General features: G+C 39.6%; 1 protein-coding gene across 1 annotated transcript in view; it reads right to left on the bottom strand.

Moving 5' to 3' along the window:
• Window positions 1–1,819: 1,819 nt before the first annotated feature.
• The window catches only part of LOC143036363 (RAD52 motif-containing protein 1-like), a 30,853-nt gene continuing 11,802 nt past the window's right edge, over window positions 1,820–20,870 (bottom strand). The window contains exons 5-7 of the mRNA XM_076203612.1: window positions 14,986–15,152; window positions 7,824–7,968; window positions 1,820–6,568 (exon numbers count right to left, since the gene is read on the bottom strand). Of these exons, the coding sequence (XP_076059727.1) occupies window positions 6,467–6,568; window positions 7,824–7,968; window positions 14,986–15,152 (414 nt within the window). The 3' untranslated portion in view covers window positions 1,820–6,466. The remainder of the gene's footprint in view (window positions 6,569–7,823; window positions 7,969–14,985; window positions 15,153–20,870) is intronic.

The following is a 20,870-nucleotide window of genomic DNA, read 5'->3' on the forward strand; positions in this document are numbered from 1 at the left end:
GCATCAACTTGTATTTCCTGATGCGACCTTTTGGAGTATGTATGTATGTATATAAATAATAACCATCATTCATCCATTAACATAATGTTCCTTATGCAGTTAAGTTTAAATGCATAAACAAATGACCAATAAAAGCTTCAAATTGACTGCCAAATTATCGAATGACAGGTGTGTTGCCCATAGGCACAACTTCAAGGACTTTGTGAGGGCGTAGATTTTGCCATCCAACAAGACAGGGATCATGAAGGCCTTGAAAACATAAATCTCACTGCCATTTTATTCAACCAGCAAGTCTTAACCTGGTGCACATCCCCCACCACCACCACCCCCAGAGTAATTATTCTGGGGTTGAAGCCCAGAAGAAAAACTAGGTTCCTATAAGTCTATTATCCCTGGTCTCTCTTGAAGAAGACCCAGTCTCTCACCAGGTTTCTATATACAAATGAGCAATAAAAAAGTAAATGGATTTATGTATTTGTTTTTAATATTGGAAGATTTAGTTTTAATTATCTGAGAAGTAGAGGAATGCCCTTCCTCCAAATTTTCTTTCCTGTAGGAAGACTAACTGCTCTCTTATCACCATCTTGAGGTGTCCCCTGTGATTGACGTCTAACCTTCCTCAAAACAAACACCTCCCATTACAAGGGAGGTAGATCAAAAAGGCACAAACTCGCTCCCCTCCACCACCGCTTTCTCCCTCTCATCTTAGCTCCTTGTGAATGAAAGGTCATCCCTGTTGCCTGCCCACTGCCCTGGGTCAGAAGCGATGCAGCAAGACATGGTAAATCCACAGAAAGGCCACTTCACTTAATCAATTACCCAACATCCCCTCGTGCAGAAAATAGAGAAAACTGGGAGAAATCCCTTCAGGCTGTGTCAAAATATCTTTCACATACAACCACTCCCTACTCTACATGTGAAAAATAAATTGACGCAGCCTGATAGGATTTCTCCCCAGCTTCTCCATTTCTGCATGAGTGAAAGGAGAGGGGAGATCGCCAATTTAACGAAGCAACCTTGCTGTGGATGTGCTCCGTCTTGTGACACTGCTTCTGACCTAGAGCAGTGGGTTAGATGCAGGGATGACCCGTCATCCAGGAGGAGCCAAGATAAGTGGGAGGGAGGTGGGTGGATGGGAGTGGAGTACATGAGGGATGGAATGGGTGGAAGTGAATTTTATGCCTTTGTTTTTTGGCTAACTCCCTAGTAAGGGGGAAAAAGCTTTTGGTATATGTAAGTATGTATTATTACTCGGTAAAAGAGAACTAGTAATTCAGCAGTGACTTCATATTTTATAATGCAATTAGGGTGATGCATTGTATATATGGCAGCCAATGCTGTGCACAAGAATTTGACTCTTATTGAAGTGGTTAAATAAATGAATACTAAAAATTAATTCCCACCACCCAGGACACTAATGCACTTAATATTATATAACCATGAAATTGTCACAGACTTGTCCCAAACTAAGAAGGCCTAGTCCTCCATATAATTAAGCACAATTGCATCTGCCTACAAGAAAAACAACTTGGTACACATTCACTTCTCCATTTATGAGGGTATACATCATACTTCCTCTTCTCTATCCTATTCCTACATAAGCCAAATGAGAAAGAAATCTAGGAACAAACCATTTTAAAGTACCAAATCTCATGTATATCCATGACTGCCTTCCCACCAGAATAACCAATAATTCAAAATAGCACTGAGACACTTGAGAACATGGCATTGTCGTCAACCATGGTTTTCTTTGTTTAATAACAACCCTCCACTTGTCCTTGTGGTACTCCTCTTACTATCACATATTTTACTTAAATGCTCTACCTTCTTGATCCCTTGCAACAAAAACCTCCTTTCTTGCTTCTCTTCAATGAATTCTTTACATCTTCATTTCACCACCTCTACCTTTTCTCCACTCCTTCCTTGAGATGAGACATCTTTCATAAATGGGTGGGAGTAGGTACATGCCTTTGACTTAGTTACCCCCCTTATAAAGCTCTTAGTATATAGATGAATGTTTTTTCACAAGGTTCTACTTTGTTGTCGAATGAAAACACAAAATATGTAAGACTTAATTAGATAAACACCAATGCAATATGCTCTCATGACTTTATTAACATGTGTTATATGATATTTTGATGCAGCCTAAAGAAATTTTTCTCATCTTCTCAATTTTCTGCATGAGGGGACGAGTAGGTAGACTGAGCAGGTAAGTGAAACAGCCCTGCTTTGGATGTGTGCTAATTTTTCTCATCTTCTCAATTTTCTGCATGAGGGGACGAGTAGGTAGACTCAGCAGGTAAGTGAAACAGCCCTGCTTTGGATGTGTGCTATGTCTTGCTGCATTGCTTCTGACCCAGAGAGTTGGCACGAGACAGGGTTGCTCCTTCATCCAAGAGGAGCTAACTTGATACGGAAACCTAGGAGGTGGATGATGCATGCCTCGTCTTGGCTACCTCCCTTATAAGGGCAAAAAGAAATCCTTGGTATATATGTTATAGATAAAGAATGAGAAGCTGGTAAAGAGAATGCAAGGGGAGTATGAGGAAGTGCTTGAAGAGAAAGATCTACGGAATGTGAACGAGAAGTGTTGCTGCAGGTTTCACTCAGTGACCCCATATAGGGTACTGGCTGCATAAAAATTATGCAGTCAATGTCTTTGGGACACCCCTACAAACAGGTCATACAACATTCTTTTAGAATGGAGACCAACCTCCACACAAAAAAGTACACTGACCACTTAACCCACAATCAATCTTCTTTCCTACCCACCTCAAAAGTCCAGTAACAATTAAATAATGAAATAAAATATCACCTTCCTGAGAAAGGCACGAGTAAGATTGAAGTGAAATGGATATAGATGTCCCTCAACCATGCCTTGCCACCTCACTCTGCAAGTAATTATACAATTTAAAAGAATAATAAAATACAAAAGTAGATAAACCAATAAATAAAAATACATACAAAAATAATAAAAATACAAAATTATAATTATGTGCACCAACAGTCTTCTTCCTTTATAATACTAAAAGAGTACAGTGTTTTGATACTGGAGTACAAATAATATTTTTAAATTTAAAATGGGTATGGCTATTGGGAAAAAAAAAAATCAAGAACTACTGGACAAATAAATAAAAAGTTGTATAAGCTTTTATTCAGTTATACATTTCTCAAATGAACTGGGGAGGGGAGGGTTTACCATGTAATGAAGCAATGGGGGTAAACTAGCTTCAGCTGGTGAGCCTTACCGTGTCTTGCCGCATTACCTTTGTCTCAAGGAGTTTACCAAGGGACAGAGATGACCCTTCATCCACAAAGAACTAAGATAGCAGAGATAACAAATGGGCTTTACGAGTGCACGGTAGGTGTATGCTTTGACTTAGCCACCTGCTTTACATGAGGGAAAGGGCCATTTGGTATATGTATATATCATTCTATTTCTAGTGTTGCAATTCTTCTATCTTGGCTCCAGTTTCAATTTCATTTCTCTTTTGGCATCATGACTAAATAATGAATGAGGACAATGGAGGAGAAATAAGGAAAGATGAGGTGAAAGTAGTTATTAACCCCTTCCATACGGTGCCGCACACGTAGGCGTCATGGACTTAGATCTCGGTGGCAGCAGCCAATGCCAGCCGTACGACGTGTCGTAATAATACTCGTATCATAAAATATAGTCACCGCTTATATCGATCGTTCTCTCTTCACCCGTGAATTTTGATAACCATAGAAAATGCGATTACAAAAGAATTAGAAAGAATGTCATTATGGAGGGGCGACTACAATAAATATAATCAAGACGCCGATATGGCAGCCTCGCGAATACACTCGCTCCCCATGATGCCTACGTGTGCGGCACCGTATGGAAGGGGTTAAAATGATGAGACCAGGTAAAGCACCTGGGTTGGATGTGCTGTGTCTTGCTACATTGCTTCTATTCCTGGGCAGTGGGGAAGATGCAGGGATGATACATCATCCTGGAGGAGCCAAGAAAAGAGGGAGGGAGGGGGCAAATGAGAGTGGAATATGTGGTGATGAAATGGGTGGGAGTGGATTTATGACTTTGACTTTGGCTACCATGCAGTGAGCGCTGAAACTATCAGTTGTTTTAAGAAACGGTTAGACAACTTTATGGATGGGGATGACAGGTGGTGATGGATAAGGACCTACCTAGTGTAGGCCTTATGGTCTCTTGCAGTCTCCTTCATTCTTATGTACCTCTTTCGTAAAAGGGAAGAAGCCGTTGGTGTGTGTGTATCATCTTTGGCAGACTGATGTTCTCACCTTTTTTGTCTGTTTTATCAATGGATGGGTGTGTGTATATCCATAAGTTTCATGGTTAAGTAAAATGTTATTCAGGTCCCTGAATATGGCCATGCCACTCAAATCCAGTACATTATACAAGAGGGATGGAGGGGGGGTGAATGGGAGTGGAGGAATATGTGGGGATGGAATGGGTGGGAGTGGATTTTATGCCTTTGTTTTTTGGCTACCTCCCTTGTACGGGGGGAAAAAAAGCCTTTGGTATATATATGTATGAATCTCTTAGCATTTTGTATCACTCTATTGCTTAGCACCTGATCTCTATTTCTATATCATCTCGACTATAAGGAACCAGTGATGGCTACCTGCATTATACACAATCATGCACGCAAACAACACAACATACACTCTATAAAGGATTTGTGGGAAAACCCAGTTTCGGCTGTGGCATTCCTTGGGGAGACAGGACTGCTCGGACAGACAGTCTAGGGATCGACAACAACAACAACAACCTGCATGTGGTATGATAGACATGAGAGAGAATCATTTCTCTGCCTCTCATTTTCAAAAATTCTCAAAAACTACCTCTATCAGGAGGTGTGTTCCCAAGGGCCAAGGGTTCTTTCACCATTCCACATAAGAAGCTGACAATTAAAGACTGTTCCCTAACCTCAACTCTAACTGCAAACCCATGACTTATAGAATCCCACACTAATACAACAATGACATCAGTGCAAAGTTTCTTTGTAAAGAGATCTATGGGAAGCCCCCCCCAAGGATCACTACTTGCAAGCTACTGTGAGGCTCCAGGTTTTCAGTTTGTGAAACTTAAGGCAACAATTCTTATCATTATTATGGCTACTTCCCTTATAAAGGGGAGAGAGGTCCTTGATATATACTTATAGACTTTCAAGGAAGCAGTAAAAAAATAAACTATTTATCCTAGCAATGCTGGGAAAAAGTTTAATTTCATGGATTGAAAACCCATAGCCTCACAGTGGTTGGCAGTGATCCTCTGACCCTTCCGTAGATCCCTCTGGGGCAGTGATTCTTAACCAGGGGGGTGCGTCCCCCTAGGGAGGCACAAGTGATTTTCTGGGGGGTGGGGGGCGAGCCTCAGGATAAAAGTAGAAATTTTACCAGTTACGTCTTATTTTATGCATGGGGGGGATGGAGAGGGGGTGGGGTCGCCGATTTAATGAAGCGGCCTTGCTGTGGATGTGCTGTGTCTTGCGACACTGCTTCTGACTCAGGGCAGTGGACAAGGTGCAGGGATGACCCGTCATCCAGGAGGTGCTAAGATGAGAGGGAGGGTGGAGGGGTGTGGAGTGTATTCAGGGATGGAATGGGTGGGAATGATTTTATGCCTTTTCCTTTTTGGCTACCTCCCTTGAAAGGGGGAAAAAGCCTTGGTATATGTAAGTATCATCATTACTAAATCTTATTTTCAAAAGTCTCCCATGCATAACAGTTTTCCTATGTATTGACCCCCCCCCCTCCCTGCAAGGGGGAGGGGTACACAGATGCAAGAGGAGGGGGGGGGGGCATGGAGGAAAAGAACAGTTCCTAGAGGGGGTGTGGTAGTAAAAAGGTTAAGAACCACTGCTCTAGGAAGAAAGAAGAAGAAAAAAAAATGACAACTGTCTGTGTTGTATTAGTTTAGGATTTTTTCTGTTACTGACCTATAGTATGAGGATGGGAGCGCTTTCTAGTTGTCAGCATTCCTTATGTGAAAAGGTGAAAGAAATACACACTAAGTTATCAAAGAAGGACTTTGGGCTTGGTCAAAAACTAAGTGTCATTCTCTCATGATTTCATCTCTTGACTGATATGAGTGATGACAAATTTGATGATGGGCAGCAGGAAGGCAATTCCCTCTTCTGCTGCCCCTCAGGCCCATCTCTTATAGGTATCCACCATTGGTCTCTCTTTCCCTCATTAGTCCCTCCTCTTTGCACGGTTTACGTGAGAAGGGAGGAAAGAGATGCATGTTTTGGAAGAAAAAGGGTTAAGGATTGTCCCTTCTCATGCCTAAACACATAACAAAAAATTAGGATATCCCCTGGCTAAAATAAAATATTGACAGTATCTGTCATCTACAGACCAATTAAGGCCGTATACATCAGGAGGTCTTCTTCAACTGAATAAAATCATCAGGAGGCTTCCAGAAAAACAGTGTCTAACAAGTGCCATTGTCTATGGGTTAAGCAACAGTGGCAAGAAGATGGTCCAGGTCTTCTTCTGTCATATCATCCAGGGCACAGTACTCTTCTTCATCTTCTGGGTCAAACTCAAGATCATTGACCTGAAAAACAACAAAATCAAAATGACCTTTCACGTATACATACAAAGCAAAGGACCTTTCCCCTTTATAATTGGGGGGTGGCCAAATTTAAACTCACAACAACAACATACATGATAAAACCCATTTAATACTTCTGAGTACCTTGTGGATGAAGAATCATTCCTGTCACCGATGCATACTCGGGTCAAAGGCAATGTAGTGAGACACAGCACTTTCACAGCAGGGGCTGACAGCCACTTCATTACATGGCAATCCCTTTTCTGATCCACTCAGAAATTGCACAGGAATTAAGAATATCATCTGAGTCATGTCATCCTTTCACCTATTCACAATCTTCCTCCATCTATTCTTATCTTTAGCACTCTCTCTCTTCACTGGTTCACAGACATTCCTCACACATCCAAAGGGTTGACCCAATCCATCCACATCTTCCTTGATCTTCTTCTCTAGTTCACTCAATGCTATATTTTCTGCAAATCTTTACTCATTCATTCTTTCCACACATTTAAACCAACTCAGCACTCATTGATTAACCGAATCTAACCACTCTTTTTCCACCCCTACTTTCTACCTCACCTCCACATTTCTCACTCTGTCCACTCAAGTTCCATCAACCACATTTCTAAAAAAAATCTTATCTCATACACATTCACTCTACCTTTCTGCTTATCTTAAATTCCAAGTCTCTACTCCATACGGCACTGTGGGTCCAATCATTCCTGCATATAATCTTCTTTTGTACTTATACCCAAATACCTAATTCTTGTAGCACATCATCTCCATGGTAGGCCCACCACTTCATTACATGCCAATTCTCCCTCCTTGTCCACTCATGAGTGATTAAAGAAGACAAGAAGAAATCTCTTGAGGCCACATCAATCATCACCCATTCACAATCTTCTCCACTCACACTTGGCTCTTACCCACTCCCATCCCTGCTCAACAGACATTCCCCTTGTACCCAATGCCCACCCCCTTCGCTCCATCCACCCCTCTCATTCTAAAATTAACTCCATCCACCTCTGCCTTCCACACTCTTTCTTGCTTGTCTTTCTTCATTTTTTTCCCATATACCTAAACTATCCCAGTATTCTTTGACAGACTATCTGCCAGCTCCCTTTCCATGCTAGCTCTCCGCCTCACCTCCTCATTTCTCACTCTACCCATCCTTGTAAAACCCATCATATTTTCTCAAATATACATACATACAGTAATCATACTGCCATCAAATACATATCATGAATAATGAACTCACATAAACTCCTGGAGTATCCCATGCAGAGTCATAATGCACAGGATCGTACAAAGTGGTGTCTACTTCCGCTAACATTTTGCCATTACCGAGTTCTATCAAGATGATTTTTCGAAGTGCTGACACCATTGCAGCACGATGAGAAAACCTGTTCAATCATGAAAAAATTATTATCATAAAATAATATTTCACATGTCCTACTAAACTCAAGTAAAACCTTCTGCCTTTAACAAATTTCCCCCACCCCAAACATCTGTAATACCTACCATAACGCCTATCAAGGTTGTCATATGCCTCCTCAAAATACATGAAAACCCATCATCTGCTTCAATTTTTAATAGAGTGAAGACATGAGGTCACCATATAGTGAAACATTGATGTTAACCAACTCCAGATGTTGAGCCTCCTACGGGTGACCTCTGACATTATGCATTGTTCCTGACCAAAGCAGTGCAGCAGGGGACATGGTGACTCTTCATTGCAGAGTTACCTACTTGGAAGGGATGACTGGATGGGTTTTATCTATTTATTTGATTCCCAACAGTCAGAGTGCATAGGGCAAAGGTGAAGGCTTCTGCCACAGCTACGGGCCTTTTGGCATAGGCTCTTCACCTTTATATAAATATATATATATATATATATATATATATATATATATATGGGATCCGGGCCGGATAGCGACTGTCAAAACAGCGACAGTCATAATAGCGACTTCATAAGGGCGACGTAATCAGGTGAGCGACTTTCAAAACGGCGACTGTCCTAATGGCGACCGCATTATAACAGCGACTGTAATAATAGCGACTTTACTATCGACCGGTCAGAATGGTCGCAGACTTATGTTTCAATTGCTTGTGTTTTCGTGTTTGTATTTACGCGTTCAGTTGTGTTTACTTTGTGAGATAGGTTCAGAATGAAATATGCTCAAAAGGTCGCAGACTTATGTTTCTATCGCTCATATTTATTTGTTTGTGTTTACATGTTTGTGTTCACTTCGTGATATAAGTTCACTGAAGTGAATTTACTGGTCGGTTGCTCGGTCGTCGGTTTTTTAATTCTTTTAATAATATTTTTCTTTCAATAATAAGTAAATAATAATAGCAACATTTAGGATTGGCCGAAACGTCATACCCTGCAGAGTTCTGGCCGAAACGTCAGTTGCCGAAACGTCTGTGGCCGAAACATCCTATATTCGATGCGCTCCCCTCCTGCATGCTCATAATGATGTTGAACTTCTGGACTGGGTTGTTCAAAATAATTTTTTGCACTATCTTGGCGTTAAATCTATCTTGACATTAAACATCATGGTAACACAGAGCGTTACCATGACTTTTATCATCAAGATAAACTAACACCAGAATAAGTTTTTGAACAACCCAACCCTAGACTCCTTGTTATGATATGTTTATAATGTTATCAATGTTAGGCAACTTTTTGTGCAACAATAACACCATTTACCTTAGTCCACACATGAAAGCTGTATAATTTCAATTTAGATAATTTGGTGCACTGTATAATTTCAATTTAGATAATTTGTTTCATAAAATTAATTTCGTTTTCACACAGTATGTGCAAAAATATTGTCACTTGAAATTATATATATATTTCTTTAATTCTTTTAATAATAAATTTTTTTCAATAATAAGTAAATAATAATAGCAACATTTGAAGGAATGGCCGAAACGTCCTACGTCGTTTTTTTTTTAATTCTTTTAATAATATTTTTCTTTCAATAATAAGTAAATAATAATAGCAACATTTAGGATTGGCCGAAACGTCGTACCCTGCAGAGTTCTGGCCGAAACGTCAGTTGCCGAAACGTTTGTGGCCGAAATATCCTACATTCGATGCGCTCTCCTCCTGCATGCTCATAATGATGTTGAACTTCTGGACTGGGTTGTTAAAAAAAAAAAAAAAAAAAAAAAAAAATGTGCACTATCTTGGCGTTAAATCTATCTTGATATTAAACATCATGGTAACACAGAGCGTTACCATGACTTTTAACATCAAGATAAACTGACGGCAGAATTAGTTTTTGAACAACCCAACCCTAGACTCCTTGTTATATGTTATCAATATTAGGCAACTTTTTGTGCAACAATAACACCATTTACCTTAGTCCACACATGAAAGCTGTATAATTTTAATTTAGATAATTTGGTGCACTGTATAATTTCAATTTAGATAATTTGTTTCATAAAATTAATTTCGTTTTCACATAGTATGTGCAAAAATATTGTCACTTGAAATGATATATATTTCTTTAATTCTTTTAATAATACATTTTCTTTCAATAATAAGTAAATAATAATAGCAACATTTGGAGGACTGGCCGAAACGTCCTACCCTGCAGAGTTCTGGCCGAAACGTCAGTGGCCGAAACATCCTACATTCGATGCGCTCCCCTCCTGTATGCTCATAATGATGTTGAACTTCTGGACTGGGTTGTTCAAAACAAAATTTTGCATTATCTTGGCGTTAAATCTATCTTGACATTAAGCATCATGAACATCAAGATAAACTAACGCCAGAATTAGTTTTTGAACAACCCAACCCTAGACTCCTTGTTGTAATATGTTATCAATGTTAGGCAACTTTTTGTGCAATGATAACACCATTTACCTTAGTCCACATATGAAAGTTGTATAATTTCAATTTAGATAATTTGTTTCATAAATTTCATTTCATTTTCACACAGTATGTGCAAAAAATATTGTTACCTGAAATGATGTATAAGTATTTTTTTTTTAATTCCTTTAATGATATATTTTCTTTCAATGATAAAAAAATAATGATAGCAACATTTGGAGGACTGCTGATGCGATAAGGTCGCTGTTATGACAGTCGCTCTTATAATACAATCGCTATCATGTGGTCGCTGTTGTGATGGTCGCTGTTTTAAAAGAATCGCGATTGTGAAGTCGCTCTATTGACAGTCGCTGTTATGACAGTCGCTATTCGGAACCCGAGCCATATAAATGTATATATATATATATACATACATACATACATATACCAAGGCTTTTTCCCCCTTTCAAGGGAGGTAGCCAAAAAGGGAAAGGCATAAAAACACTCCCACCCACCATTTCATCCCTAAATACACTCCACACCCCTCCCACCCTCCCTCTCATCTGAGCACCTCCTGGATGACGGGTCATCCCTGCACCTTGCCCACCGCCCTGGGTCAGAAGCAGTGTCGCAAGACACAGCACATCCACAGCAAGGCCGCTTCATTTAATCGGCGACCCCCCCTCTCCGTCCCCCCTTGCATATAAGGAGAGGACGGGGAGAAATCCCTTCGGGCTGCGTCAAAATTTGCTCACACATACTACCTCACCCCCACCCCCCTGCCCATTCCTCCTCATGCAATCACAACATCATCCATATATAACCATTCTCCATTCACCTCTGTCTTCCGTCCTCTCCCTTCCTTCCTCAACAGACATTCCCCTCTTCACCAAAGCCCCCTTCACCCCATCCATCCACCTCATCCTAGGATGTCTCATGTTCACTCCCTCCACATCTGCCTTCCATACCTCTTTTACAAGTCTTTCTTCACTCATTCTTTCCATGTGTCTAAACCATCCTAATATTCTTTCATCAACCCTATCTCCCAGCTCCTTTTTCACCCCTGTTCTCCTCCTCACCTCCTCATTTCTTACTCTATCTAGCCTAGTAACCCCCACCATACTTCTCAGACACCTCATCTCAAACACATTCAAACTCCTTCTCTCTTCTTCTCTTATGTTCCACGTTTCTGCCCCATACAGTGCTGTTGGCACAATCACTCCTTCATACAGTCTCCTCTTTGCATCCATTCCTAAATGTCTATTCCTCATTACACTCTTTAATCCACCAAGGCATTTACTCGCTTCTCTCAATCTACATTCTACCTCCACCTTCACTCCACCTTTTCCTGCTACACTTGCACCCAAGTATCTAAAACTATCCACTTCCTCCAGTCGCTCTCCCTTAATGTTCACTTCCAGGCTACTGCCACTTTCACCCCTTGTACATCTCATCACCTTACTTTTACCCACATTTATCTTTAGCTTTCTTCTATCACATACCCTCCCAAACTCTGCCACCAGCTTCCTCAATCCCTCCTCCGATGCTGCCACAAGCGCAGTGTCATCCGCAAACAACAGCTGGCTCACCTCCCACTTTTCTCCATTTTCTTTAACCATCTCCACTCCCTGACCCACTACCCTTGCATTCACCTCTCGCACCACCCCATCCATGTATAAGTTGAACAGCCAGGGCGACATAACGCATCCTTGACGAAGTCCCACCTTTACCTCAAACCACTCACTCTCTCCATTTCCAATCCTGACACAAGCTCTACTACTCTCATAAAAACTCTTGACAGCTCCCAAAAGCTTTCCTCCTATCCCATAAATCTGCATAACCTCCCACAGTGCCTTTCTGTCTACCCTATTGTAAGCCTTTTCCAGATCCATAAAAGCCCAAAAACCATCCTTCCCCTTTCCTATAGCTTTCTCACATATCTGTCTTACCACAAAGATCTGATCTACACAACCTCTACCTGTCCTAAATCCACACTGTTCCTCACCAATTACTCCTTCTGTTCCTCTCCTAATCCTCTCAATCAAGATCCTCCCATAAGATTTCCCAACTACACTTAACAAGCTAATCCCTCTGAAACTACTACATTCACACTTGTCCCCTTTTCCCTTGTAAAGAGGAACTATACAGGCACTCCTCCAGTCCTCCGGTACTCTACCCTCTCTCCAGCAAACATTGAATAACCTCACCAACCAGTCCACCATCACTTGACCTCCCTTTTTCAGACATTCTGCATGGCATCCATCCAGACCAGGTGCCTTACCTGCTTTCATCATCTTAACAACTGCCTTCACCTCATCATCCTTATTTCTCCTCCATTCTCCTCACTCATCACTCTCATTTTCTTCGCATTTCCCACTGCAGCTATCTTTCCTTCCCTATCCTCCTTCACATTTAGCAACTCCCTAAAATATTCTGCCCATCTTCCCCTTACTGCCTTCTCTTCCATTATCATCTCTCCATCTGCACCTTTTACCTTTTCTTCCCTACTTGATTCGCCTCCTCTTCCTCTCTTAATTTCTTTCCAAAACATCTTTTTATTACTTTCAAAATTTTCTGTCATACTCTTACCCCATTTCACATCTGCTCTCCTCTTTGCAACCTTTACCTTTTGCATATGTGTGTGTGTGTGTGTGCATTTACCTAGTTGTATTTTGTGGGAAGAGGAGCTACGAGTATTCGTGGTGTCCCGCCTTTGTATCTCACAGTGTCTAGTTTGCTCTTAAATTCATGAATGGTTTTTGTGCACACAATTTCTTTGTCCAGTTTGTTCCAAGTGTCCACCACTCTATGTGGAAAACTGTTTTTCTTCAGACCTCTTCTGTAGTTATCTTTTTTTATTTTCTTTCCATGTCCTCTTGTGTTTCTTGTGTCCCAGTTTAACAAGTCCTCTCTATCGAGTATTTCTGTGCCCTTCATGATTCTGTAGATGGTCAGTAGGTCACCTCTCTCTCTTTGCTCCAGTCGGTAAATCCAGTTTAGCCAATCTCTCCTCATATGACAAGTTTGCAAGTGCTGGTGCCATTTTTGTGGCTGTTCTCTGGATTCTTTCTATTTTCTTTATATTCTTTTTATGTGTGTGTGTGTGTGTTTACCTAGTTGTATTCTATGGGAAGGGGAGCTATGCTCGTGCTGCCCTGTCTTTGTATCTTGCAACATCTATTTTCTTCTTAAATTCATGTATGGTGTTTGCACACACTATTATTTCATCCAGTTTGTTTCAGACATCCATCACTATGTGTGGAAAACTGTTTTTTTTTCTTTCAGATCTCTTCTATAATTGCCCTTTTTGTGTGTGTGATTCACCATGGTCTTGGATCATGTGTTAGACTCATGATAACAGTTATTACCCTCCCAGAAGAAAGCTCAGAGCTCATATATGACTGATCTATGAGTAATGCTGTGACCTTACACACACACACACACACCCAACTCCCCGCCCATGAGAGTTGGAGTAACAACGTGCAGCACAGCAATACTGAAATTATTTCAGCCCTGGGCGGGATTCAAACTCAGACTGCCGTAGTGGCAGCCATGAATGCTACCACTGCGCTGTTGAGTCGCAGTGTGTATTTACCTAGTTGTATTTTACAAGAGAGCTATGCTCGTAGTGACCTATTTTTGTATCTCTCTGCATCCAGTTTATTCTTAAAATCTTGTATAGTTTTGGCACTCACTGTTTCCCCATTTAGTTTGTTCCAGACATCAATCACTCTGTGTGGGAAGCTATTCTTTTTCAAATACCTTCTGTAACTGTCCTTCTTTAGCTTCTTCTTGTGTCCTCTTGTTTCTCTTCTGTCCCATTTTAATAAGTCATCTCTATCAAGAACTTCCATCCCTTTCATAATTCTGTAAATAGTTAGCAAATCACCTTTTTCTCTTCTCTGTTCCAGCATTGATGGATGTAATTTCTCCAATCTTTGTTCATATGTCAAATTTGAGAGTGTAGGTGCCATTTTTGTTGCTGCTCTTTGAATTCTAATTTCCCTTTTTTTTTTTTTTTTTGTACTTGGTGACCATAGTGTCACAGCATACTCCAATTTAGGTCTTATTTGTGCAACCACTATTTTCTTTACCATTTCTTCATCCATATAGTTGAAGGCCACTTTCATTGATCTTAATAAGTTAAAAGTCTCATGCAAGTGTGTAAGTGTGTTCTTACCTAATTGTAGTGAACAAGAGAGGATCAACACTCATGAGGTTCTGTCCCTCGCTTTCCAATTTATCATACCTAGGTTCAAATTCAGCATGGTTTCCACTTGAGCTGTGGATGTGCTGTGTCTTGCGACATTGCTTCTGACCCAGGGCAGTGGACAAGATGCAGGGATGACCTGTCATCCAGGAGGTGCTAAGATAAGAGGGAGGGAATGGGTGGGTGGAAGTGGAATATGTTGGGGATGGAATGGATGGGAGTGGTTTCTATGCCTTTGTCTTTTGGCTACTTCCCGTGTAAGGAGGGAAAAGGCCTCTGGTATATGTATGTATGTATCATACTTCAATTTGAATTCATGTATTGTCCCTTGACACTTCATCTCCATTGCTTACAAATGAAGAGATCATCAAAACCATTAGAACCTACCTCATGGAAGCCTTGATAATATCACCACGACCTCTGGGTGACTTTAAAGGAGGCATTTTTGAAATGCCTACGCCTTCACTTGATAAGCCCCATGCTGGAAGTTCAACATTAACAACACAAACATATTGGAAACTGTCTTCATCATCTTCATCTTTCTCTTTGCTCATCTGAAAAAGGCATCAACAAATCATGTTACAAAGCTGAAGTACTAATGGGACAAAATGTGCTTCTAAAATGCCAAAAACAAAAATTCAGCTCTACCTTTGTGATTCAGTTTAATATTGAAAAACTCCCCACTATTAGGAGGCTAGGATGGTGCCCCTTACAGAGGACTTTATTCCATACAATTTAATGAACTATGACTTTGATTCAACTTCTCCACTTGTACAAAAGAGGAATACAAGTCCATTTATTCTGCAGTTATTCTCTAATCTGCCCTCTGGTGGGTGGGAGGTGAGTTTCAAAGTTCAGAAGCTGATAGATGTAGAGAGCCTCAAGTATTCGGTGTCACATGTAGCAAAGGAATGGAGAAGTGGGAGTAAAGGTGAATTATAGAGTAAGGGAAGCAAGTAAATATCTAGGGAAAATGAAAAGTGTCATAAGAATGCAGAGATTACAAGGAAATAAAGGTACTCATGGCACAATATATAGCATACTTGGAATTTGAAAGAATCGGAAAGTAAGATCCTAAACATGATTAAGATGAAGTTCTTAAGAAGTATGGAAGGGGTTAACAGGACAAAGTGAGAAATGTAAAGTTGAGGGACAGTATGAGGATGGAAAGAGAGCTGGCAAACAGGGTTGATCAAAGAATGTTGTGATGTTTTGGGTATATGGAAAAATTGAGTGAGGAATGACTAGCAAGAGGGATAAAGGACACAACAGTGGATGAGACGAACTTGGGAAGACCAACAATGAGGTGGATGAACAGAGAGAATGCAAGATGAATATCTACCAAGCAAGTAGGTGAGCATGCAAAGAACGGAGAATAGTTGAAAATACTAGAGGATAAGACATGGCCCAAAAGGATGTTCTTCTTGTATACAGTAGAGGTAAACTAGCTTCAGTTGGCAGGCTCTGCTGTGGAGGTGCTGTGTCTTGCTGCACTGCCTCTAGCCCAAGCAGAGCAGCAGGAGACAGGGATGACCTTTCATCCATGAGGTGTTCAGATGGAAAGGACATCACGAGGATTTTAAGATAGGTGTATTATTCGACTCAACCACCCCCTTACAAGAGGTAAAAGGCCTTTTGATACATGATGTATGAATGTATTTATGGGGCTGAGAGGGATCTCCATGCAGTGATTCCACAGGACATAAATGATAATTTCCAAGTTACTTGTCTTCAAAGCCTACTAGTACTCACCTACAGGTGGAGATACAGCAGAGATTTGGTCTCCAGACCTGACCTAAGCTCTCTCTATTACATGCAACCTTTACACAGTTTTGATGATGATGATATAATCTAACATCACAAACATACCCCCTATCAGAAGGCTAGGACAGTGCCCCTTACAGAGGACTTTGTAGCATGGAATTTAATCAACCATGCCCTTGGTTCAACTTCACCAGTGGCAGGGTTCGAACCTCCATCCCCTCAACCTTCACCACATGTAACGATGCCCTAGTTTGCTCAGCCAGCAAGCTTTCTTCCATAATTCTACCATCACTATTTCATCCATGGAAAATAGATTAAGTGACTGTTCTGTGCAGCTAGCCGGTGACGCCTTCACTACTTGGCATCTAATTGATAGCATCAGTAAAAAGTCCGTTTCTACTGAGATTTTAACCCCTTATCATACATACATACACCAAAGGCTTTTTCCCCCTTACATGGGGGGGTAGCCAAAAAGAAAAAGGCATAGAGACCACTCCCACCCATTCCATTTCCTAAATATTCATTTCTTGAGGAATAAGGGTTGCAATGTAGTGAAGCAGTGGGGGTAAACAGGTTTTGGCTGTCAGGCCCTGCTGTGGAGGTGTTGTGCCTTGCTGCATTGTTTCTGACCTGAACAGTGGGCAGAGACTGGGAGGACCTTTCTTTCACAAAGAGCTAGAATAAAAGGGACAACAAATGAGTGCTGGATGGGTGAGGTGTGGGTGTATGCCTTGACCGGCCACCCTCTTTATATGGAGGAAAATTGCTTTTGGTGTGTGTGTATTTACCTAGTTGTATTTACCTAGTTGTATTTTACGGGAAGGGGAGCTATGCTCGTGGGGTCCCGTCTTTATTTCTCATTTTATCTAAACAATTTTTAAATTCATGTATTGTTTTTGCACACACCACTTTCTCATCTAACTTGTTCCAACTGTCTATTACTCTGTGAGGAAAGCTGTTCTTTTTCAAATCTCTTCTATAGCTGTCTTTTTTTATTTTCTTTCCGTGTCCTCTTGTATTTCTGTCATCCCATTTTATCAGATTCTCTCTATCAGTAATTTCTATGCCTTTCATGATTCTGTAAATAGCTATCAAATCTCCTCTCTCTCTTCTTTGCTCTAGTGTCTGTAGTTCAAGTTTTTGTAGTCTCTCTTCATATGATAGTTTTGAGAGTGTTGGTGCCAGTTTTGTAATTGCTCTTTGTATTCTTTCAAGTTTTTTTATACATTTTTTTGTACTTGGTGACCATATTGTTGCTGCATATTCTAATCTTGGTCTTATCAGGGTGATTAGGATTTTCCTCACCATTTCTTCATCCAGGTATGTGAATGCCACTTTGATTGTTCTTATTAAATTATAAGTTTCTCCAAAAATCTTATTTATATGTTTTTCAGGTGACATATTATTCATAACAATGACTCCCAGGTCCTTCTCATTTTCTACTTTTTTTATTCCCTCTTCTCCCAAATTATATGATCCTGTTATTCTGTTTTTGCTTTTTCCAAATTCCATTATACTACACTTTTTTGTATTGAACTCCATCTCCCACTTCTTACTCCATTCTTGTACTTTATTTAGATCTCTCTGTAGTGATTCACAATCTTCTTCAGTTTTCACTCTTTTCAGTAGTTTTGCATCGTCTGCAAAGAAGCTCATATAGCTTTCAATTCCTTCATCCATATCATTAATATATATAGCAAACATTATTGGGGCCAGGACTGTTCCCTGCGGGACACCGCTTATTACTTCATTCCATTTTGAGTGCTGGTTTCTTATCACTACTCTCATTTTTCTTTCTTGCAAAAAGTCTTCCATCCAATTTAGTAATTTACCTTGTATTCCTCCTTCAGATTCTAGTTTCTTAAGCAACTTCTTATGTGGTACTTTGTCAAAAGCTTTTCTTAGGTCTAGAAATGCACAATCAGCCCATCCATCTCTTTCTTGTATTATATCTATTAGCCTTGAATAGAAACATATTAAATTGGTGACGCATGATCGTCCTTGTCTGAATCCAAATTGCCTTGGATTTAGTACGTTGTTTTTTTCCAAGTATTTTACCCATCTATTTTTGATAATTCTTTCACAAATTTTTGCTATTGTACTTGTTAGAGAGACTGGTCTATAGTTGGTAGGTTCTTCTTTATTTCCTCCTTTATATATAGGTACTATATTTGCTTTTTTCCAATCTTCTGGAACTTTTCCTTCTTTCAAGGAACTGCTTATTATGCTATGTATTTTGTCTGCCAGTTCATTCCTGCATTCTTTCAGAATCCAGTTTGCTATTTCATCTGGTCCATGTGATTTTCTGACATCAAGATTACTCAATTGTATCAATATTTCATTCTTTGATACTTCTATTTTTTCTATAGGGGGGACTTTCTCTTTCCATTCAATCTCTTCAGGTTGTATGTTCTCCCTTGTAAACACTGATTTAAAATGTTTGTTCATAATTTCCGCCATTTCCATTTCCTCAGTGTATTCAACTCCCCCTTGTCTTAATTTCTCCAAGTCCTGTTTGTTTTTCAGTTTATTGTTTACAAATCTGTAGAATAGTTTTGGTTGATCTTTACATTTTTCTATGACGTCTTTTTCATATTTTCTCTTTTCCTCTCTGCACGTTTGTACATATTCATTTCTATAACTGGTATATATTTTCCATTTTTCAGATTTTCTGTCCTTTTTCCATCTGGTCCAGGCTTTGTCTCTTTTGTCTTTTAACTCCCTACAACCCTTGTTGTACCAGCATTTTACATATTCTTTTTCTTGTTTTTGTCTTGGGACATACTTTTCCACTCCTTTTTTGTAAATTTTTGTCAAAATATTCCATTTCTTTTCCACTGATGTTTCTTCTTTGTATATTTCTTCCCAGTTTTCTTGTTGAAAGAATTCTCTTATTTTATCAAAGTTTGTTTTTTCATACATCATTCTTCCTTTTCTATATTGTTCATTTCTTTTGATATATTTTTCTTCATTAAGTTCCAGTTCAATCAATATGTGGTCACTTTTACCTATTGGTGTTTTATATTCAATCTTGTCCACTATTCTAGGTTCAGATGTAATTAATAAGTCTAGTCTCGATGGTTCTTCATTTCTATACCTAGTGTTCTCTTGTATCCATTGTGTCATTGTGTGGTCAATAATCATCTCAAGTAGAGCGTTTCCCCATGAGTCATCTCCACCCTTTACTGTCATTTCTTCCCAGCAGATTTCTTTGCAATTAAAGTCGCCCATCATAACTATTCTTCCTCCATCTTCCATTACTTTATTTAATGTTATCTTTGTGTCCTCTAACATACTTTTATGTTCACTCTCCTCCCATGAGGCTGTTTTTGGAGGCACATAATTTATCACAAATTTTCTGCTCTTCTTATCTCTGTCTTCCATTTCTATCATAATCATCTCTACTGTATTCTTTCCATATATGACACCTTTCACGTTTATATCCTTCTTAGTCAGGAACATAACTCCACCCCCTTGCTTTTTCTCTCTGTTTCTAATCCAATAATTGTATGCATCATGTCCTACACTGTTGGGTGGTAGTGGGCCTTTTAATTTTGTTTCTACAATTCCCATTATGTCCGGGTTTTTTTCTTTCAAATAATCATTCAGCTCATTCAATCCTGTTATTAATCCATCTATATTTGTGTAAGACACTCTTAGTTTTCTGCCACTTCCATTGTGTTCTCTGTTTCCCTTATGTTTTTCTTTTGTATGTCGAACTTCCTTAGTTTCATGTTCACTACTCTCCAATAGAATCTCTCTTTCTCTGACTCCGTTCTGTTCTCGTTTTTTGCCTTAGCTTCCAGTCTTTTCTGCTTTTCTTCCTCTCTTTCTTCTTTATTCATTTCTCTTTTTATCCATATCTTTTTGTATTGTTCACTTGTTGCTAGTTTCCCTGTTTTGGATAAGATATTCTCTGCCGTTGTTTGTGACTTGAATTTAATCTTAATTGGTCTGGTAATTGGTCTGGTCTTGTCTGTGCTATACTTTCCGAGTCTAAATTTCTCTTCGATTTGTTTCATAATTTCTGGTTCATCTTCCTGAACTGATTCTAGTAATTGGCTTACTTTTTCATTTTCCTCTTTGATTCTTGTGGTTCTATCTGTGTTGTGTTTCTCTTCCATTCCTAATATAATTATACATTTCTTCTTGTCTGCTAAATCTCTTACTATATTCTCCTTTTGTCTCATCACTTTAATAACTGAGTTTTCAGTATGTTCTTTCAATTGCTGTTTGACTATGTCAGTGAATGAAACCTTATTTCCTTCTTGGGTTTTCTTCCAATTTTTACTTTCTTTAGCTATCGTTTCTCTGTTTTCTTTACTATTCTTCTTCAATTCCTCATTCTCCACCTTTACATCTCTTAACTGTCTTTTTAGGTCTTCTATTTCATCAGTTAAGTTTTTATTCGCCTTTTCTAGTTCTTCCAATCTTTCAACCCTTTGTAAAATGGCGTTCATATGACCTAACCTACTCTCAAATTCCTCTACCACATTAAAAAACTCCTT

The sequence above is a fragment of the Oratosquilla oratoria genome, chromosome 20 (genome assembly GCF_046742065.1).
Source record: "Oratosquilla oratoria isolate Oo_2021 chromosome 20, ASM4674206v1, whole genome shotgun sequence".
Taxonomy (NCBI): domain Eukaryota; kingdom Metazoa; phylum Arthropoda; class Malacostraca; order Stomatopoda; family Squillidae; genus Oratosquilla; species Oratosquilla oratoria.